The following is a 20,134-nucleotide window of genomic DNA, read 5'->3' on the forward strand; positions in this document are numbered from 1 at the left end:
CAGTGGGATGTGGAGCGAAGGTTGTTCCAGATGGCATTAGGTGGGTGAGGGTGGCTGAAGTTTTTCTTTTTTCCCTCTACCTGTTCAGGGTACTTATGGTGGGTGGCAAGGGGATATTTTTACACCACTGGTTAACATTTCTGTGTTGTATTTGTAATGTTGTAATGATGAATGGTGTTAATAAAAAGTTGATCACAAAAGATACTGAAACAAATATGTCTTGCCTTCAAGAAGTGTCTTATTAGTTGAGTTCAGCAGGCTTGCATTGCTCTTGTCAGTCTGAAAGTCAAACAGTAAAATTGTTAAAATTCTTCATATATAAATGTTCTTTTATAGATTACTAAAATGTTGTGCAAACTTAACAGAGCAGCACTTTTAAAACCACGTCCATTTGGAACACAAAGTAGATACCGAAATCAAATAAAACAAGACTTCCTTACTTCACTAGCTTTGAGCACAGCACCTTAAGGCCTAAAGTCGTTTAAGGAAGATATTTTGGAAATCTTGAGTGTAGCTTACTACTTGAAATTTCAGAGCTCAAAATGCATTTTTCAGGTTTTCAGTGTTTAAATTTCCTCATTCCAAGACCTTCCATCTCCCACTAGGGTGAGTGTGGCTTAGAAAGTAAGTTGGTCTTACAATTGGAAGGTTGTAGTTTTGTTGTGTCCTTGCCAAGACATCTAACCCTGTGTTGCATATACTGACAGCCAGTTACCCATAGGAGCCTCTGCCATCAGTGTTTGAATGTGGAGTGAAAGGGTGTGAATGGGTAGGTGCGAGCTGCTGTGAAAGCACTTTGAAACAACTAGAAAAGAGCTATACAAGCTCAGGTCCATGTACCATCAAGTCTTTCAGACAGTAAAGCTAGGACATAACACATTTTATGTATTGTTTCAAGTATATTTAACCCTTAAAAGGGATTTCAATAAAATTCAACAGCCTCTTTATCTGAGACTATTTGGTGATACAATTTCTGATCTACTTGTTTAAATGATTTCACTTCTCGTTTTTGTTCTTCACCTGCCCAGTCTGTCCCGATTCCTCTTCACAGACTTAAAAGGATGACTAAAAGCAGCACTTTTTATTCCTCCTCTGCTGTGCAAAGTTAAAACAACCCCACATAGCCACTGATGGAGAATTGGACTACCTGCTGCTGCTCTGCAAAATTACTTCCAGTTATTTTTCTCTCTCGTTTCTGTGAAGCACGATACCTCTTTAAGTTGTCTGAGGAGGTTTCTCTTAAAAAGAGTCTCCTCAGCCTCCTGCTCCCTGGTGAGCCTCATGAACTCTCGACATCGGTGAGGTTTGATGCTCATCCCAGTGAAAACGCATTCATCAATACTGCTAAAAATTACATCCAGAGATCTGGGCAGGATACCAGCATCAGCATCTGGACCTGGAGAGAGAAGAGTGGACAATTCAACGTCAAATCTAAAAGAGGAAAAGTTTCTGAAATGCAATATGCTAATTCTCCTTCAGACATAGGTTCATGTTTTAGTGGTACAGAGTAGCCATTATGGGTTTCCTGTTAGAGATGCTCTTTTTTTTTTTTTAAGAAATCAGACAGTTGTAACTTAAATACAGAAAAAAAAGAACTTATACAAAATGTTGTATTGTCATTCTCAAAAGCAGATAAAAATGTGTCACAGTTAGTTTAAACACTTGGGCTCAGCAGGACCAATACTGTGTGTTTGTTTTGTGTTTTACCTAAGAAACTAGCAACAGTGCTGTGGCTAACAAAATAAATATTTCATCTTGAATGAAAAACCACTATCATAAACAGTTACCTTCTCAAACAGCTGTTTAACATTATTCTTTATCAAACAACCAAACACTATGTTCTGCAATTTAATATGCAATTATCATAAGGCTCCTCATCTTAGGTTTTTTTTTTTTTACAAATTCATGCAATAAATCATTCTATACCATAACCAACATTCAGTCAGGAACACACTCAACATACATTTAACCATTTTATTGCAAAATGGATGAGCTGTTTTACTTGGCGTAGAAGGATCTGCTCCCTAGGTTAGTCAAGCAGCATGTTTTGACTTTCCAGGGAGCACATGGTGAGAAACCCCATATGGAGTATGTATGTCAAAGTAAGTATGTCAAATTTAAATGGACAGCTGTGTTGACACTTGAATGTTTGCAGAATGTGCATAATATCTCTGCCGCTGCAAAAACAATTAATATATCAAACTGGTATTTCAACACATTTAAAGTTAAAGAAATATTGTAACTTCTGCGATTTGTAAATGCAGCAGGCCATATTGCGATTTGATCTAATCTCTGATTAATTGCCCAGCCCTAATACCCAGCTTTTAAAGCTTTAGTTGACGTTAGACTGTGTGGCTGTTAGGCTGATGTCAATCTACATGAAATCTTGCACATGGTTTAATAGTATCAAACTGCAGAGAACAGGTGAAAAACAGCTTTAATTTGTATGTTTTATGCTTCCCCTGGGAGGACAACACTTTGAAATGTAATGATTAGAATGAGATTGAAACAGACCTAAGAATGTGAAAGTCTTTCCAGCGTTGGTGACTCCATAAGTAAATACCAGAGAGTTCCCCCCTTCAAGGACATCTTTCACCAAGTCCTTCACGGTGCCTTGAAACAGCTTTCTCTGTGTTGTCTCAGGTCCATACACCTGTGGAGGGAAGTTAATGAACACGTCAGTGATGACTTAAAACTGATTATTTTAACCCTATTTATTTATCCTTTATTTAACCAAAAGACCCACTGAGATCAAGATCTCTTTTACAATGATGACCTGACAAAGAGGTCAGCAGCACACCTCACAATAAATAGTTTATGTTCAAGAGACAGATTTTGAAGAAAGATGTGTGACTAAATACAGTTGAAAGCAGAGCTAAAATCAATAAAAACTAACTTGGCCTATGCAGAGGGACTCTCCAGATGTTTTAAAACTAGGTGCATTGTGGTTAGATTGGCATCACTTGTACTCCGGTTCCTTTTGTATGTGAACTAATATTGAACCAGGTGTGGCTCCACCTCTGTACGAAGCTCCTGAACTAACAGTTTCTCCAATGCTTTCATGACGTTAGAGGTTTGACCTCATGGACCTCACAGAAGAAGTGGACAAAGACTTTGATATACTCAGTGAATCAAACATACATACAGGTCTGGAGCCCCGTTGTTTTGGCTGACTGCTGAGGTCAGCCCCACACATGGGCCTGTATGTATGAGTCTCTGACTGACTGAGTGACACTGCTTTCAGAGTCATACCATCCAGAGTTGGGTTTGCTTGTACCGAAAGCCCTCGGTAATGGCTCCCTCCACTGCTGAAAATTCCTAAGAAAAAGCTTTAGCAGTGTGTCCATTTGACTACAACTGGACCATGTTTCTTATGAAGTAAAGAATAAAACCAACCCGAAAAGGTTTTCATGTTGAAAAGATATTTATTGCTCTTTTGCCGACCTGTTTCGACATGAGTATATGATGGGGGAAATTAAGTCCACTTCTTTACAACAGTCCATGCAAATATGCATGCATTAAGTCAAACAATAAAGGAAGGAATTATTCAGTGGCAAAAGAAAATGTACAGGAACTACACTGGGTTACTTATATGCCAAAACACACCAACCTGAGAGAACTGGAAGCGCTGTCCGGTCTGTGGGAATGATCTGTCGGTGCTAAGCCTCGCTGAGAGGCACAAACTGGGAGGCTTCAGGAGAACTGTGTCAGGAGGTTCTATGGTTACACAGTCCTGTTGAAAACAAAACTCAAAAGTTGTGCATCTGTTTCAGTCTTTTTTATTATTTAGTCTTATTTGCATTTGAAAGCAGAAAAGGTTAACAGCAAACTGATTTTAGGAAGATCTTAAAATTTCTATAGAGAGTATTTTGGTGTCAATATCACAAAGACATTTGACAACTACAACAAACAACACTGATATCCCTAGTTGACCATTTCCTGTTTCATAGTTTTCATTTCCTTTAGTTTTACCTGTGCCTCTCCCTTAACACTCTCTGTTGAGGTGAACGGTCTTATACGGAGGTAAACCTGAAGGTGTTCCTTCTCCTCAATGTTTGTGTGCTGCAAAATGTGAAAGGAGCAAAATTTAAATAGTTTTTATCACACAAGCAACTATCACTGCATAGTTTTAACTCTTCTGTAAGTCAGGTAGAAAGCATAAGACTGACTTGACACTATTATAATCACCTGTCATTCACATTACGAAGGATTTATGACAGTTTATAAATATTGATATTAGGTGTGATTTGGTCAATCATGTCAATTTTTATGCACTAAATTAAGGGCATACCCACTTCTACACACACCACTGGACATCTCAAATCAAGAATGGAAGTTTTCAGTATCTTTCCCTCTTTCTGGCTGCCCTGCAGCTTTTTTCTCTTTCCTAGAAAGCCACATGAGGAAAAACTGGGCCCACTCTCCTCTATTATTCCCAGTTTGTATGCTAGGCTAAGACAGTTGGCTACATCCTTACCTTGATTTCAACTTTGTATTGAAGTTGACATAACTGACCAAATGATACTTAATGACAACATTCATGAATGTTCATAAAGCCTTCATTATGTGAGAGACTGGTGTCATGTCATGTCAGTACCATATAAATAAAGTTTGGGAACCACTGGCTTAGGTACATCTTAACCAAAGTAACTGAACTGTGACCATTAACATTGTTAGGGTATAGTCTGCTCTATCATGAGCTTACCTGTAAGTCTGATGAGGCGTTGAAGTCTAATGAGAGATCTCTCTTCAAGTCGTCGTCCTCTACCTGTTCCCGTCTGTCAGTCTTGATACTGTTTGGACACGACTCCATCTTTCTGCAGCAAAAAGGGGAAAGAAAGAATAAAAACAGGTACTGGAAAACTGCAGTAGGTTGACATTTAATTGAGAGAATCCATTTGAAACGAAACACATAAGTGAACATCGAGACATTTACAAATCGCTGGGGAGACCCCGTAAAGTTTTCATCAACTTTAGCCTTCAAGCAGTGTTTAAGTAATCTTTGTAGAGCAGCAATCAGGGGCATACTTAAACGGTGACTATAACCGTAATGTTTACCGTCTATTTAGCGAAAAGCACCGGCATGGGGCTTCTTTAGTTACTTATATTATCAGAATGTTCCTTCTTCTTTGGAGCAATGATCTGTGCTCTTTTTAGGTCGCATTTATGTGTCAAACCGTTACAGTTTCCTTAAACAAATGTCATTAAAATGTTTTCACATTCTATGTAAACTAAACAGAGAAAGCTAGCCAGTAAGCGGCACCTCCTGTCAGTTTGTACTCGAAACTTATCGACTTCTAACTACCGTATGCTTGCTTTTCTACAAATAACACAACCATGTCACCCGTAGAAGTCAAATCTACACAAATATCATACCTGGCAGCAGTTATTGTTAAGATATACGGCACCGATACAGAATGAGTTTTTCCTTTTGGAAGCAGCGTTGGTGCTAACTTTAGTTTAGCCAACAAATCAAAACAACACAGCCGCCTTCTGAGTTTGAAACTGACCAATCAGAATCAAGCTGAAAGTGCGCATGCGCATTTCCACAGCTCGTATTCTTTTTCTTTTATAGCTATTCGCAAAGACACACACCGCCCCCTGTCAGGCCGGAGTATGAAGGTGCACCTAAAAAAATTAAAATATGAAAAGTTCGTTTAGTTTTTACTGCAATGTTATTTAATATTGCGTTAGCAGTTTGATATGTGATTACTTTTTAAATTATTCATAGTTTGTATTTTTCAACAAACACAAGCAATTAATCATTCCATGATATATCAACACAATATTTGATAGATTTCATAAACTGTGTTTTCCTTTAGGCAGGAATATATGTTACAATGACATAATATGATTCAGTATTAATTTCATATCAGTGTGAACTGTTGTATTGAAGGGAATGATAATTTTGTGTCGATCTCAGTTTAAATTATGAAAAATGTTCAAAATATAAGGAAATTTTGATTTTTGCAAAATATTTTGGCAAAAATTAGTGCTTCAGTGATGGCAAGATGTGGGAGCATAGCATCTCTGCCATATAATAATTTTTTGAAACTGTTTTTGTTTGTTTGTTTGTTTAACACAGGTCAAAGAGATATTTTAATTTCTGCAATTTGAAAATTCCCTTAGGTAATATTGCAATTTAATATAAATTTCAATTGATTTTCCAGCCTTAGTTGCTTCAGAGGAGTTGTACAATAAAATATAAACTTTCTTTATTGGCAATAACAATGTAAAAATATGCCTCTCCAATCAGGAGATGATAATAAGTTGATTCACAAATAAAATCCAACAGCTGTTGTTGGGTGTGATGTAGAATCATTCTCTCGAGGAGAGCTCAATTGCCCAAAGACTAGCTACAGCTGTAACACCTGACGAGCTGCAGCAGAGACTGCCAGTGCTCCTGTCATGGCCAACCATGCTGCAGTGAGAGAGAAAAAACAAAGAGCCCCCTCTGCAGCACGGATAACAATCAAATCCAGAAACACAGGAGGTCAACATGACAATAGAGGTGTGACTTTACCTGAACACCTGTTTGGAGATCTGTCTTTAAAGACCAATACTTTACTTGAGTTAATTTTATTCGGAGTAACTGTACTTTTACTCGAGTGACTTGCGAGTGACTGAGTACTCGTTTACTCGAGTTTTAGTTGTGTACTTTTGCCGCTGCTTTGCTTATATAAACATACGCTTCTCTTTTTTCCCTCACCTGTCGTCAGGGGAGCACTGAAAAATTTGTTAATAGAAAACTGTAAGAAATAATTTATGAATTCTAAATGAAATATTTGTGAATCAACATATTATTATTATCAGTTGCTATTGTAAAATATGTAAGCATAATAAGAAGAAAAGCCCTGTAAAACACCAAAAATACCAAATAAATTATCTTGTCATTTGCTGTTAAAGGTCAAGCTAATACATAACTCCATGGCTCATCTAAAGGTACTGTTAAAATCTGACAAAGGTTCAGCATGTCCAGTACAAAATAACATGTATAAGATTCAGTTTTTGCTGTGAAGAAACCTTTGGCCTTCAGTTTACCAGAGGGTTTTAGGAGGGGAGTGGGAGGAGGTGTTTGATTCTTGTGGCTCTTAAATGGAATCTTTAACTTTCAAAAATACTGCCTCTTGTTGTAAATCAGCTGTTGGTGCAGAAAGTCATCCAGTCCATCATGGCTGTGAACATCCCAGGAGTTATTTCAATGGTCTTCTTCTACCTGCTGGTTCTAGGAACCGGCATCTGGGCCTCTTTCAGGTCCAGAAGGGAGCAGAAGAGAAATGCAGCCACTGGAATGGACATGGCCCTGCTGGGAAACCGTGGGATTAACTGGGCAGTGGGAATCTTCACAATGACAGGTGAGACTCACAGCTTACACACGTGGACAAAACTGTTGGTACCCCTCTGTTAATGAAAGAAAAACCCACAGTGGTCACAGAAATAACCTGAATGTGACAAAAGTAACAATAAATAAAAATTCAATGAAAATTAACCAATGAAAATCAGACATTGCTTTTGAACTGTGGTTCAACAGAATTATTTTAAAAAACAAACTCATGAAACAGGCCTGGACAAAAATGATGGTACCCTTAGAAAAGATGTAAAATAATGTGACCACAGGGACATGTTCAACCAAGGAGTGTCCTCTAATCAGCGTCACAGGTGTCTACAAACTTGTAATCAGTCAGTCGGCCTATTTAAAGAGTGACAAGTAGTCACTGTGCGGTTTGGTGACATGGTGTGTACCACACTAAACATGGACCAGAGGAAGTGAAGGAGAGAGTTGTCTCAGGAGATTAGAAAGAAAATTATAGACAAGCATGTTAAAGGTAAAGGCTATAAGACCATCTCCAAGCAGCTTGATGTTCCTGTGACTACAGTTGCACATATTATTCAGAAATTTAAGATCCACGGACTGTAGCCAACCTCCCTGGACGTGGCCGCAGGAGGAAAATTGATGACAAATCGAAGAGAACGGATAATACGAATGGTAACAAAAGAGCCCAGAACAACCTCCAAAGACATTAAAGGTGAACTCCAAGGTCAAGGAACATCAGTGTCAGATCGCACCATCCGTTGTTGTTTGAGCCAAAGTGGACTTCATGGGAGACGACCAAAGAGGACACCACTGTTGAAAACAAATCATAAAAAGCCAGACTGGAATTTGCCAAACTGCATGTTGACAAGCCACAAAGCTTCTGGGAGAATGTCCTACGGACAGATGAGACAAAACTGGAATTTTTTGGCAAGGCACATCAGCTCTATGTTCACAGACGCAAAAATGAAGCATACCAAGAAAAGAACACTGTCCCTACTGTGAAACATGGAGGAGGCTCTGTTATGTTCTGGGGCTGCTTTGTTGCATCTGGCACAGGGTGTCTTCAATCTGTGCAGGGTACAATGAAATCTCAAGACTATCAAGGTATTCTAGAGAGAAATGTGCAGCCCAGTGTCAGAAAGCTTGGTCTCAGTCGCAGGTCATGGGTCTTGCAACAGGATAATGACCCAAAACACAGATAAAAACACCCAAGAATGGCTAAGAGCAAAACATTGAACTATTCTGAAGTGGCCTTCTCTGAGCCCTGATCTAAATCCTATTGAAGATCTGTGGAAGGAGCTGAAACATCAAGCAATGTCTGATTTTCATTAGTTAATTTTCATTGAGTTTTTATTTATTATCACTTTTGTCAGATTCAAGTTATTTCTGTGACCATTGTGGGTTTTTCTTTCATTAACAGAGGGGTACCAACTATTTTGTCCACGTGTGTAGCTGAAAAATTAGGATGGCCACACTTGGGCTGTTAAACCAAAAGTAATACATGAGAAGTCGTGATTCTCAGGTTTATTTTGCACAGTGCACAAAAGTTATTTCAATTCTCCTCTTTTCATTCAGGTTATCCTTATTATTTTTTAACTCCAGTTATCCTTTGGTAACAAATTTGGTCATCCTGCCAAAGCATAAGGGGTGAATAATTCATAACATACAAGTCAAAGCCTCCTTGTTACTTCCTCATGAAGGCAAGGGGCAGAAAAAATCTAAATGTTGTGAACAGTCTGTTCCACAAGGAACTGCCATTTCTTTATTTATGTGATAGTTAACAAGAAAGATCTTCAGAACAGAGAAAAACCAAGTCAAAGAAGGTTATAAAAGAGGACAGGTGTGGGCTGGAGAATGGAAAAACTTTAGGATTGATCATTTGACCTGATACCCTGAAAAGTTAAAGCTTAGCGAGCCAAGGCTCAGTTTTGACCTCTTTTAGGGTTAAATATTGATCTCGCTTAATTATTTGCTAAAAATGTAAACATGAAATTATCAAACCTCTCAAGTAAGGCAAGGATTAGGAATACTGAGAAATTATTAATGTCCCTCAAAAGAGACATAAATATTCAGACTACAATGACACACTGTTGTGTTTTTCCTTTAAATATATCTCTAGTGTTCTTGGTATCACCTATGCTTTGTTTCTAGTGTTCTGTCCCAGTAAGGACCTGGTGTTTTATGTGCACAAATCAGAATATCCCAATTGCTCGATTGTGATTTTAGACTGTCTAACATCTGCTCTGCATTTAAATGAGTGGCAGTCCAATATTATTTGTTATTAGTATCAATAAGTAGGTAGAGTTTACAGTGCTGTGTGTGCCCTGTGTCTCACACACTGATTTATCTATGATGGATCTTACACTGAAAAAAATAGTTATACCAAAATCTGGACTTAAAGTTATTAAGCTACATGTCAATTTTCCATGTATTTTTATTACATTCCTTCAAGGTAAAATACTTTATTAAAGTAATGCTTAAAACCTTGTTGAGAGAGCTTGAAGTAATTAAGTGACTTGGGTCATATTTCTTTGAATTAGAGTTATTCAAACTTGAGCATAAAGTTTAAGTTTTAATTTAGTTACTAAATGTAAACTAAAGTTGATCGTTCACATAAACTTTATTTATTAATTCAAGTATACAATAATAAAGATTTATCTTCCCTGAGTGGGAAGCAAACCCACAACCTTCTTTTGGAGTGGCAACAGCACTAACCACTGCACCACTGCACCACTGTGTGGCTAATAAGATAATTGATGTCTGTAACTACCTTATGTGACTGTACCGCTGCCTATTTTGGTCAAGACACTCCTGAAAAAGAGATTTTTAATCTCAGTAGATTTTTCTCCTGGTTAAATAAAGGTTGAAAAAAGTAAAATAAAATAAACTTGCGTGACATTTTGGACCTGCTGTTGAACGACACCTTACGACCTGGGCTGTGCATGAGGATCTCGGTGTAAAATAAACGTATTTCTACATTTTTTTGTCTCATAATGATCTCAAGTCAGACCTCTACATAATTTGAAACTTTATTGTCCTTTACACTCAGACGTGAACACCGACTTCAAAACTTTATATAAGACTTGCTTCACTGCTGAATTGCTTCAGCCCAGTCATGACATTACCTTTGTTATCACACGTGGGCCCCGCCCCTTTTCAGAGAAAGTTAGAGCAAACCCATCTGATCACATAGAGTTTACTCAAAATGTTACCTCTGCCAAGGAGGTCATGTGATCGGGTGGGTTTGTTTGTTTGTTCGTTTGTTAGCAACATAACTCAAAAGTCTCAGACGGATTTTGATGAAACTTTTTAGGAAATGTCAGAAATGGCATAAAGAAGAACTGATTAGATTTTGGGAGTGATCCAGAGGAATATTCACTCACTGCCATGGCTCTCAGTAGTTCGGTGAGACCATGGGTGCTTCCGCCATGACAGTCCACATGTAGTGAAGCCAATGCTTTGCTTCACTGTGTCTCCACCCCACCGGGGAGTAATCAGCATATTAGATTTTGGGTGTGATCCGGATCGCTGTCTGGATCCAGGAATGTTTTTAAATGATTCTTCACTATTGGGAGATAGGGCTAATGGCGGAGGTCTGCGCTCTCTGAGGGCTTTTCTAGTTTTAATTGAATTTATGCTGAGTATTTTTGTTGGGTTTAGTTATCATTATTGAATAACATTTAATTTGATGTAATTTAGTTACACTTCTCAGTTTTTTAAATTTGAGTTTATATGAAGCATATTTAAATTGTTTAGCTATAATGTTTAATAAGATTCAATTTGATATAATTTACTTAAACTGTACCCCAAAATAAAGCTTAATTATTGCTAAGGCCTAGAATCATTTTTTATCAGTGTAGCTGCTCACAAGCCAGTTGATAATGTCAAAAATCATATCCATTGTTTGATTAATCCTTGAATATACCACATTATGGTTACGTTGTGAAGCCCAGCTATGAGCAAGAAGCTCCCGTAAAGTCCCATTGTTGAAAAAATGATGTGCTGAAGAGTTTACAATTTTCCAAAGAACACGTTGGCAGACCTAAAGAGAAATGGTGAAAAAAATTTTGACTGATAAAAGCAAAACTGTTCTTTTTGGGTCTAGGGGCCGCAGACAGTTTGTCAGATGACCCCCAAACACTGACAACTGACATCAGTACAATGTGGAGACAGTGAAGCATGGCGGTGCAAGCATCATGATATGGGGATTTTTCTTATAATGTGGTGTTTGGCCAGTTTGTCACATACCAGGGACCATGGCTCAGTTTCAATACACCAAAATACTTAAAGAGGACATTTTGCCAAAGAGGAAATGCCCTTAAAATGGTTGTTTCAACAAGTAAACTACCTCAAACACACCAGTGAGTGAGCAGCATCTTGGTTCTAGACCAACAAGATTAAGGTTATGGAGTGGCTAGCCCAATCACTAGATGCTTATCTGAGAAAACTTGTGGAGTGATATCAAAAATGCTGTGTCTTAAACAAGCCAAGAAATGCAGAGGATGTGTGGAATGTAGTCTTGGGCTGGAAAACCTGTTCACAGGTGCCAGAAATTGGTCGAATCCATGCGACACAGATGTGAAACAGTTCTTAGAAATAGTAGTAATACCACTAAATATTAGTCCAGGGATACAAAGGAAAGCTAAATCTTGAAATGTTTTTCAATTATACAGTGCATTTTCGGAAAAGGGTGGAATGGCCTCTCCAGATTGGGAATGAGATCCTGCCCCAAGTGGAGGAGTTCAAGTATCTCGGGGTCTTGTTCACGAGTGAGGGGAGAGTGGAGCAGGAGATCGACAGGCGGATCGGTGCGGCGTCAGCAGTGATGCGGTCTCTGCATCAGTCTGTCATGGTGAAGAAAGAGCTGAGTCAAAAGGCGAAGCTCTCGATTTACCAGTCGATCTGCGTTCCCACCCTCACCTATGGTCATGAACTGTGGGTTGTGACCGAAAGAACGAGATCGTGGATACAGGCAGCTGAAATGAGTTTCCTCAGCAGGGTGTCTGGGCTCTTCCTTAGAGATAGGGTGAGAAGCTCGGCCATCCGGGAGAGTCTCGGAGTAGAGCCGCTGCTCCGCGTCCAACATTAAATATTGAGTTGCCTTGCTCCGCCCTATGCATAGAGTCATGAGTGTGAAGAGACAGTCTGGTATTTTGGAGAATGTGTTGTAAGCATAGAAGCCGTTATAAATGTCTTTCAGCTCAACCCCTGTAAGGAAAGACCAATAGACAGGAATGCTTGCTCAGCATAATAGAGCACAAAGGCAGATTTTAATGGAAAGGTTAAAGAAAAATCTGAGCCCAGAATAAATGTCATGCTCTCAAAACATTAAAACTTGCTCTTAAGCTCTACAACAATAACCCCATACAGAAATTGTTAAGACTGGGAGGAGACAGGGTGTCTGAGAGTGAAAGTAAAATATTAACTTGGTAATGTAAATATCTTTTCATGAGATTATCCCACTAAAGTACAGTGTTATTCAGCCCAGTCTCTTCTGTGCTATTACCTCTATTTGTAAATTTGCTCTCTTTCTCTGTGTGAACCATCTTCTAGCTACATGGATTGGAGGAGGCTTCATTCTCGGCAGTACTGAGATGATGTACACGCCCTCCATGGGACTGACCTGGACAATAGTGATAATCATGGCATACAGCACAGCTTTTATAATAGGTAAGTGTTTTTAAATCCCACAAGAAGTGTGCAGTAACACCTTCATGTGAAGCAAAAATGAATCTAATGAAAATTATGTTTTTTTTTCTTTTGCCCAATGTCAGATTTTGCAGATTAATGGTCTCTTAAAACCCTTTTAGTTAGATAGTCTCTGCTTGCACTCAGAAGTATTGTTCTGTGCTATAGCTTCATATATTCTCTAGACTGCTTCTATGAATCCAAATAAACTTAGCACAAAAAGCAAGGAAATTTGTGTTTGGTGTGGTATTTCTTTGGTGTACCACCCACACACTCAGCTCTGCTGCTCATCCCACAAATGCATGTTTTTTACAAATGGGGCACCATTTAAAGGGAAATAAACAGGTTTGCCAGGAGTTATTGCCAAGAGGCATTGTTACATCAAAAAATAATCTACAAACACAAATTTCCTTACTTTTTGTGCTAGATTTATAAGAATTATTTTCTGTGGAATAGGCTCAACAATTAATATTCATAAGAAACCAGTGAAGATAAAGAGTCATGATGTGTTCCCACTCAGAAATCAGCCTGGTTTGATGTTATGGGCAACCTGATCTTTATACCTTAAACTCATTTTACCCCCTAATCTTATGATCTTAAAAATGATGTCTTCTGTTTGTGTCAATCCAGGTGGTTTGATGTTTGCTCAGCCCATGAGGGAGAGAAAGTTTGTGACGATGCTGGACCCTTTCCGTATCAAATATGGAAAAGCACTTACAGCTGTACTGTGTGTGGCTTCACTAAGTATTGACCTGACCTGGATACCAGCGACACTCATCAGTTTAGGTACACAGTTTAAAAGAACTGTTTTTCATTATTATTATTATTATTATTATTATTATTATTATTATTATTATTATTTTATGTAAATAGATGTGGCTGTTTCAGTGTGAGTTCAATCATTTACAGTATCTAATTGCAATATATATTTTTTTAAATATTATTATAATAATATTAACATTATTTAGATATCACTAGATATAATACATATAAAATGGGGATATTCACATTTAAAATGATACATTATAAGTTTTAAAGATGATAGGATTTATAATGCAATGGATCTGACAGGAGGAACCATGAGTGTGGTCCTGGATGTATCGTTTACTGTTTGCATTTGGATCTCTGCCATCATCGCCATTATCTACACTCTGCTGGGTGGCCTCTACTCTGTGGCATACACTGATGTTATACAGCTTGTCCTTGTATTCATTGGCTTGGTGAGTTGGGAACAATTCCTAAGCGACATATTGCTTGAAAAAATACTCATACAAAAGGAATCAAGACTTTTAAACTGTGAGTCTTGATTACTTTCCCTTTTCTTATTCTCTTCAGGGTGTCTGTATTCCATTTGTCCTGATGAATCCCTCAACCATGGACATCACCCAGACTCTCATGAACAACACCTTACACGCTCCCTGGATTGGCAGACCAGGGCTGGAGAAGGCCTGGATAATGATTGATAATTTTTTATTTATGGTAGGTAAACATAATCATGCAAAGCCTATGGTTTGGCAGGATGCCATGTCTGTCATCAGGCAGATCCATCTAGTAAAGGTCCAATTTGAAACAATTGTGCCCGGTGTGAGAACAGACAGATTCATCATTTAAGGAGAACAGGACAGTATTCACAGGGTTTAGTTGTACTACACTGATGTGGTGTAGCTATAGCAGCAGTTTTTCTATCTGAACTTGACATTGCTTTATTAAATAAAAAGCAAAGAATCACACTGAAAGCTTTTCTTGGGGGAGATGTTTTGGCTCTTACCCCAACTGGGTTTGACATGAGTTTGTTTCACCAGCTGGCTCCACTAACTAATAGTCCACAACTATAGCAGCTACTTTGAACGGCTCTCCAGGGCCACACATGCCCAGTATTAGGTCGTTTCCACAGAGCGGACTGGTTCAGTTCCATATATATTAAAAGTTGGAAAGGGTCTCAAAAAAAGGCCCAAAGTCACACTTTTTTTTGACACCCACAAAGTGGTAGGCCACGTAAAATGACAGGGCGGGATCAGCATATGCGGAGGTGCATAGTGCACAGAGGTCACCAGCTTTCTGCAAAGTCAATCCAAACTTCATGTGACCTTCAGATTAGCTCAAGAACAGTGCGTAGAGAGCTTCATGGAATGGGTTTCCATGGTTGAGCAGTTTCATCCAAGCCATACATCACCGAGTGCAATGCAAAGTGTCAGATGCAGTGGTGTAAAGCACGCCGCCACTGGACTCTAGAGCAGTAGACGCGTTCTCTGGAGTGACGAATCACGCTTCTCCATCTGGCGATCTGATGGTCCAGTCTGGGTTTGGCGGTTGCCAGGAGAATGGCAGCCTACTTGTCTGACTGCATTGTGCCAAGTGTAAAGTTTGGTGGAGGGGGGATTATGGTGTGGGATTGTTTTTCAGGAGCTGGGCTTGGCCTCTTAGTTCCAGTGAAAGGAACTCTGAATGCTTCAGCATACCAAGAGATTTTGGACAATTCCATGCTCCCAACTTTGTGGGAACAGTTTGGGGATGGCCCCTTCCTGTTCCAACATGACTGTGCACCAGTGCACAAAGCAAGGTCCATAAAGACATGGATGAGAGAGTTTGGTGTGGATGAACTTGACTGGCCTGCACAGAGTCCTGACCTCAACCTGATAGAACACCCTTGGGATGAATTAGAGCGGAGACTGAGAGCCAGGCCTTCTCATCCAACATCAGTGTGTGACCTCACAAATGCGCTTCTGGAAGAATGGTCAAAAATTCTCATAAACACACTCCTAAACCTTGTGGAAAGCCTTCCCAGAAGAGTTGAAGCTGTTACAGCTGCAAAGGGTGGACCAATGTCATATTACACCCTATGGATTAAGAATGGGATGTCACTTAAGGTCATATGTGAGTCTGGGCAGGTGAGTGAATACTTTTGGCAATAAAGTGTATGTGAAACAGTCTATCTGTTGTGTCAGTTTAAGGTAAAAAATGGTTAAGACAAAACAAGATTAAATAAATGCTGATGCGGTTACCCATTTTTTTATTACAACTAAAGAATCCCATAGTTAGCAGTAAAAAGGTATTTATCCAGTACAGCACAGCTGCACTCAAATTGCAGATTCACATCTAATTAAGTACTTCAGTATGAATATTTTGGATAGTACACCAGGGATCAAACTAACTATTTTACACTGTTGCTTTACAGGTACTTGGGAGTCAGGGGTATCAGTGCTTCCACCAGAGGACCTTGTCAGCATCATCTCCATTCACCGCCAAGCTTACATGCTTTGTTGCTGCTTTTTTTGTACTTCTGTTTGGGATTCCTCCATTACTAATTGGAGCAGCTGTTGCATCGACTGGTAACAGTTTTTACTAACTTGGACAAATTCTGAAAACTGAAGTTTATGACCTAAAAATGCAAACTGAAATATCTTTTTTTCATGATTGTAAAGTAAAATCTTCTGCCACCATTACCTCTATGAAAGTTTCCCTCAGCCAGGCTCTGAGCTCTGCTGTCTCTGCTGGCCTCTTAACTCTGTTGATAAACAACTGTCAGAAAACCAGAGCTCTTCACATCCTATACTCTAAACCCAAATTAGTAAGCACAAGTAAACTGATTGCCTTATACCACTTTAGTTTTTACACCAGCTGATACTAAAGAGGTCAAGTTGTATTACCATAGAACCTTAATTTTATGCAGTAGGCATATTTAGTGTACATTAGTAGTCTTTACTAAAAATCATTAGTTCACATAAATGAAGTCTAAGTTGTATGAAATAACAATGCTAAGTTTAACTTACATAAACATATATGAAACTATAAAAGCACTCAGAGAGCGCAGACCTCCGCCATCAGCCCTATTTCAGTACAGAACTTTAAAAGCATTCCTGAATCCAGACGGTGATCCAGATTACTCCCTCCCTGGTGGGTTGGTAACACGGTGAGGTAAAGCATTGGCTTCTCTGCGTGTGGACTGACATTGCCAGACAGTGCTTGCTGGTGTCAACAGATGCACTGACAGTCTCACCCATGGTTTTCTGAAAAATTTGAAATAGCCCCTCCTTCTCTTAGAGAGCTAAACATACTGTTATCTCAGCTTAACATGATCATTGCATTGCATCTTTCAGCTGAATAATACAGACGACTAATTTGATTTAGTAATGTCAACATTTTTTTACAAAACATGAAAGAATAATAATGATAGCTCAAAAGTTTAATCAGAAACAAAATCCAGGTTTTCAGTGTACAATCATTCATTCACACTGAACAGTAACGATCCAAACCATGTTAAACATTAACATGCAGATAAAATAATATGTTTTTCTTATTTTAGGAAACCACTGACAGAGATTTTACAAACTATGTGTGCAGCCATAAAATGACAACAATGACTTAAATTAAAAGTTTAAAAATGACTTAAGTATGGCTAAAGCTAAATAACATTAGATATAAGGCAAATTGTTGAATTGTTCGTGACTGTAAGGTCCAGGAAAAGAAGATAAGCCTACCCCATGGACATATCGCTTTGTTGACACCAGATCCAGAGGACTTCTCCAGACTTAACACAAATGCTTAGCATGACCCTGTTTTGAGCCCTTTCTTCTTTTTTGCCCTGGTCTCAGACTGGAACCTGACATCCTATGGTTCTCCATCTCCGTATGAGCGTGGGGAAGCAGCTATGGCTCTACCCATCGCCCTACAGCATCTCACCCCATCGTACATCTCCATTGTTGGTATCGGATGTATAGCTGCTGCTGTGATGTCATCCGCTGATTCTGGTTTGCTTGCTGCAGCATCTGTATTCAGCTCTAACATATACAAGAGCATCCTGAGGCCTCAGGTAAAAAAACATGCAGTTAGGATTGACAAAACAAAACAAAGACAATGAGAATCAAGTATACAAAATGGCATGATTTAGAAACAAAGTTGCTGAGCAGCTGTTCTTTCTCCTTCCTCTCTTTCAGGCGTCTGACCGAGAAATCCACTGGGTGATTCGTGGGGCTGTTGTGTTTGCTGGCTTGGTTGGCACATCCTTCACTAGTCTGAAAAACAGCATCATAGTGTTCTGGTTTCTTGGTAATGAAGTTGCCTATGTGTTGATCTTCCCTCAACTCGTCTGTGTCATATTCTTTGACATCTCCAATGGTTATGGGGCTATTATGGGATTGCTTTTAGGACTGGTGTTAAGATTGCTCTGTGGGGACCCGACACTGGGATTAGCACCAGTCATACACTTCCCAGGATGCACTCTTGAAGACGGTGTTTATGTCCAGTACTCTCCAGTTAAGACCTTCTGCATGCTGTCTGCTTTAGCTGCCACCTTGATTTTCTCCTACCTGGCTGCAGTGGTCTTCAACAAAGGCCTGCTTCCTGAGAGGTGGGACATCTTCAGCATTAAAGCCCAGCAGACACCACAACCACTGACACCAATAGGTGGTGCCAGTGGACATGAAGTTGAGCAAATGAATGGGAACAACTCTCAGACTGAGGCATCAGAGCCAATGATTGGCACAACCTCTTAGATGTCTTACATGTATTCTAGTGTGTAGAGGGTATGCATGTAATTTCACAGGCAGGGTGAGCCTCTGCCATTCTAATAGCTGAGTGGCAGAAAGTTCGTACTGGTGACAGAAATCAGAAGGGAGTCATCAGGTAACACCTTTACTTCAGCCAAAAAGTGTTATCTCTTCACATCTAAATGATGTTCATCAGTTTATGAAAAATGCTTATACAAAGGCTTTAAGATGTAATGTTATGTTAATAAAGCCACAAGATTACAGCAGCATTCACTTTGTGATGAATATAAGCTAAACCTTAAAGGGAAGTAACACCTTAAAATGCAGCAGATCAACCATACGGTAAAATAGGTGACAAGGCATCTAATGACAATGGATTAAAGTTTTATATCAAGCAATAAATCAAACTTTATTTATATAGCACTTTTCATACAAGACAATGTAGCACAAAGTGCTTTACAAACAGACAAATAAATAAAAGAAGATAAAAGGAAACATGACCCAAATCCACTCCATCCAATCCTCTTACCCACCCACCCCACAATAATCCATACACAACATCGGCAAAATGCATCATGAATAAAAGATACTACAAGAACAGGAAACTATAGCTATACATAAAGTCCTGTGATGTCCAATTAACATGACTGGTATAAAAGAAATATACCAAAAAAATATCAAGTCCAAACTAATGTGATTTCTATTTGGTAAAATATGTATTATTTCCCTGAATCTTTCATAAAATTAACATATCCATTGCTCCATACCTGGATGGACTGGGTAATCGGGCTCTTAACAGGGCCAGTTATAGTCACGGACAAAAGTATTGGCACCCCTGGAATTTTTCCAGAATATACACCATTTATCCCAGAAATTGTTGCAATTACAAATGTTTTTGGGATCGACATGTTTAAATCCTTTATGAGCATTGGAACAACACAAAAAATAACAAAAAAGCCAAAACAGATATTTTACACAAAACTCAAAAAATGTGCCAGACAAAACTGTTGGCATCCTCAACTTAATATTTGGTTGCACACCCTTGGGAAAAAATAACTGAAACAAATCGCCTTCTATCACCATTAACATGTGTATACCAAAAATATTTGTAATTGCAACAATTTTCGGGAGAAATGGTGTATTTTCTGGAAAAATTCCAGGGGTGCCAATACTTTCATCCATGACTGTATTTGGTGTTTTTAGTGCACCTACAATATCAATACAGTCATGGACAAAAGTATTGGCACACGTCAGAAAACATTACAAAATCATGAGAGCTCCAGAGATGGATAACTGTTAAGTTGGCTGTTTTAGGAAGAGTGAACGTTGCCACGCAACTGGATGAAGGCTAAAGGAGAGCTGTGAAAAAACACAATGAAGAGGTGGACAAGAACTGGCATGTGCTTTCTAAAATAATACACTGTGTTAAATTTTGTGCTTCAATAGCTGCTGACTGCATGTTAGTGACACTTGCAACATCCTTGTATTTCTCACAGTGCTGCAGAACAGCAGACAGGTCACATGCATCAATGATTGTATCCCGTAGAGATGCTACAAGAGACTGTGGAACTGCAGAGGGCTGCACAGCTTCTGTAAACTGTGTATAATATTCCTCCATCCCTGACAAAACAACATGCTTGTTATG

At 38.9% G+C, this 20,134-nt stretch overlaps 2 protein-coding genes across 2 annotated transcripts in view; one reads left to right on the plus strand and one right to left on the minus strand.

The window, feature by feature from the left end:
* Positions 1-5,468, minus strand: part of kif20ba (kinesin family member 20Ba) — a 64,918-nt gene extending 59,450 nt beyond the window's left edge. Inside the window, exons 1-7 of the mRNA XM_041790351.1 lie at positions 5,377-5,468; positions 4,706-4,817; positions 3,973-4,062; positions 3,611-3,733; positions 2,515-2,653; positions 1,212-1,396; positions 225-279 (exon numbers count right to left, since the gene is read on the minus strand). Coding sequence (XP_041646285.1) covers positions 225-279; positions 1,212-1,396; positions 2,515-2,653; positions 3,611-3,733; positions 3,973-4,062; positions 4,706-4,813 — 700 coding nt within the window. The 5' untranslated portion in view covers positions 4,814-4,817; positions 5,377-5,468. The remainder of the gene's footprint in view (positions 1-224; positions 280-1,211; positions 1,397-2,514; positions 2,654-3,610; positions 3,734-3,972; positions 4,063-4,705; positions 4,818-5,376) is intronic.
* Positions 5,469-7,171: 1,703 nt separating this feature from the next.
* LOC121511214 (high-affinity choline transporter 1-like) lies at positions 7,172-18,495 on the plus strand. Its single transcript, XM_041789814.1, has 8 exons — positions 7,172-7,355; positions 12,869-12,985; positions 13,634-13,789; positions 14,075-14,223; positions 14,339-14,482; positions 16,179-16,332; positions 17,596-17,813; positions 17,938-18,495. Exons 1-8 carry the CDS (start codon positions 7,172-7,174, stop codon positions 18,493-18,495), a joined length of 1,680 nt encoding a protein of 559 aa, XP_041645748.1.
* The last annotated feature ends 1,639 nt before the right edge of the window (positions 18,496-20,134 follow it).

The sequence above is a fragment of the Cheilinus undulatus genome, linkage group 6 (genome assembly GCF_018320785.1).
Source record: "Cheilinus undulatus linkage group 6, ASM1832078v1, whole genome shotgun sequence".
Classification (NCBI taxonomy): domain Eukaryota; kingdom Metazoa; phylum Chordata; class Actinopteri; order Labriformes; family Labridae; genus Cheilinus; species Cheilinus undulatus.

What these genes read in the sequence shown, in the direction of transcription:
- LOC121511214 (XM_041789814.1), top strand. Translation starts at nt 7,172, where the DNA reads ATGGCTGTGAACATCCCAGGAGTTATTTCAATGGTCTTCTTCTACCTG. An exon ending in GGGAATCTTCACAATGACAG is followed by an intron (nt 7,356 to 12,868) that starts GTGAGACTCACA and finishes ACCATCTTCTAG; the next exon opens with CTACATGGATTGGAGGAGGC. An exon ending in AGAGCATCCTGAGGCCTCAG is followed by an intron (nt 17,814 to 17,937) that starts GTAAAAAAACAT and finishes CCTCTCTTTCAG; the next exon opens with GCGTCTGACCGAGAAATCCA.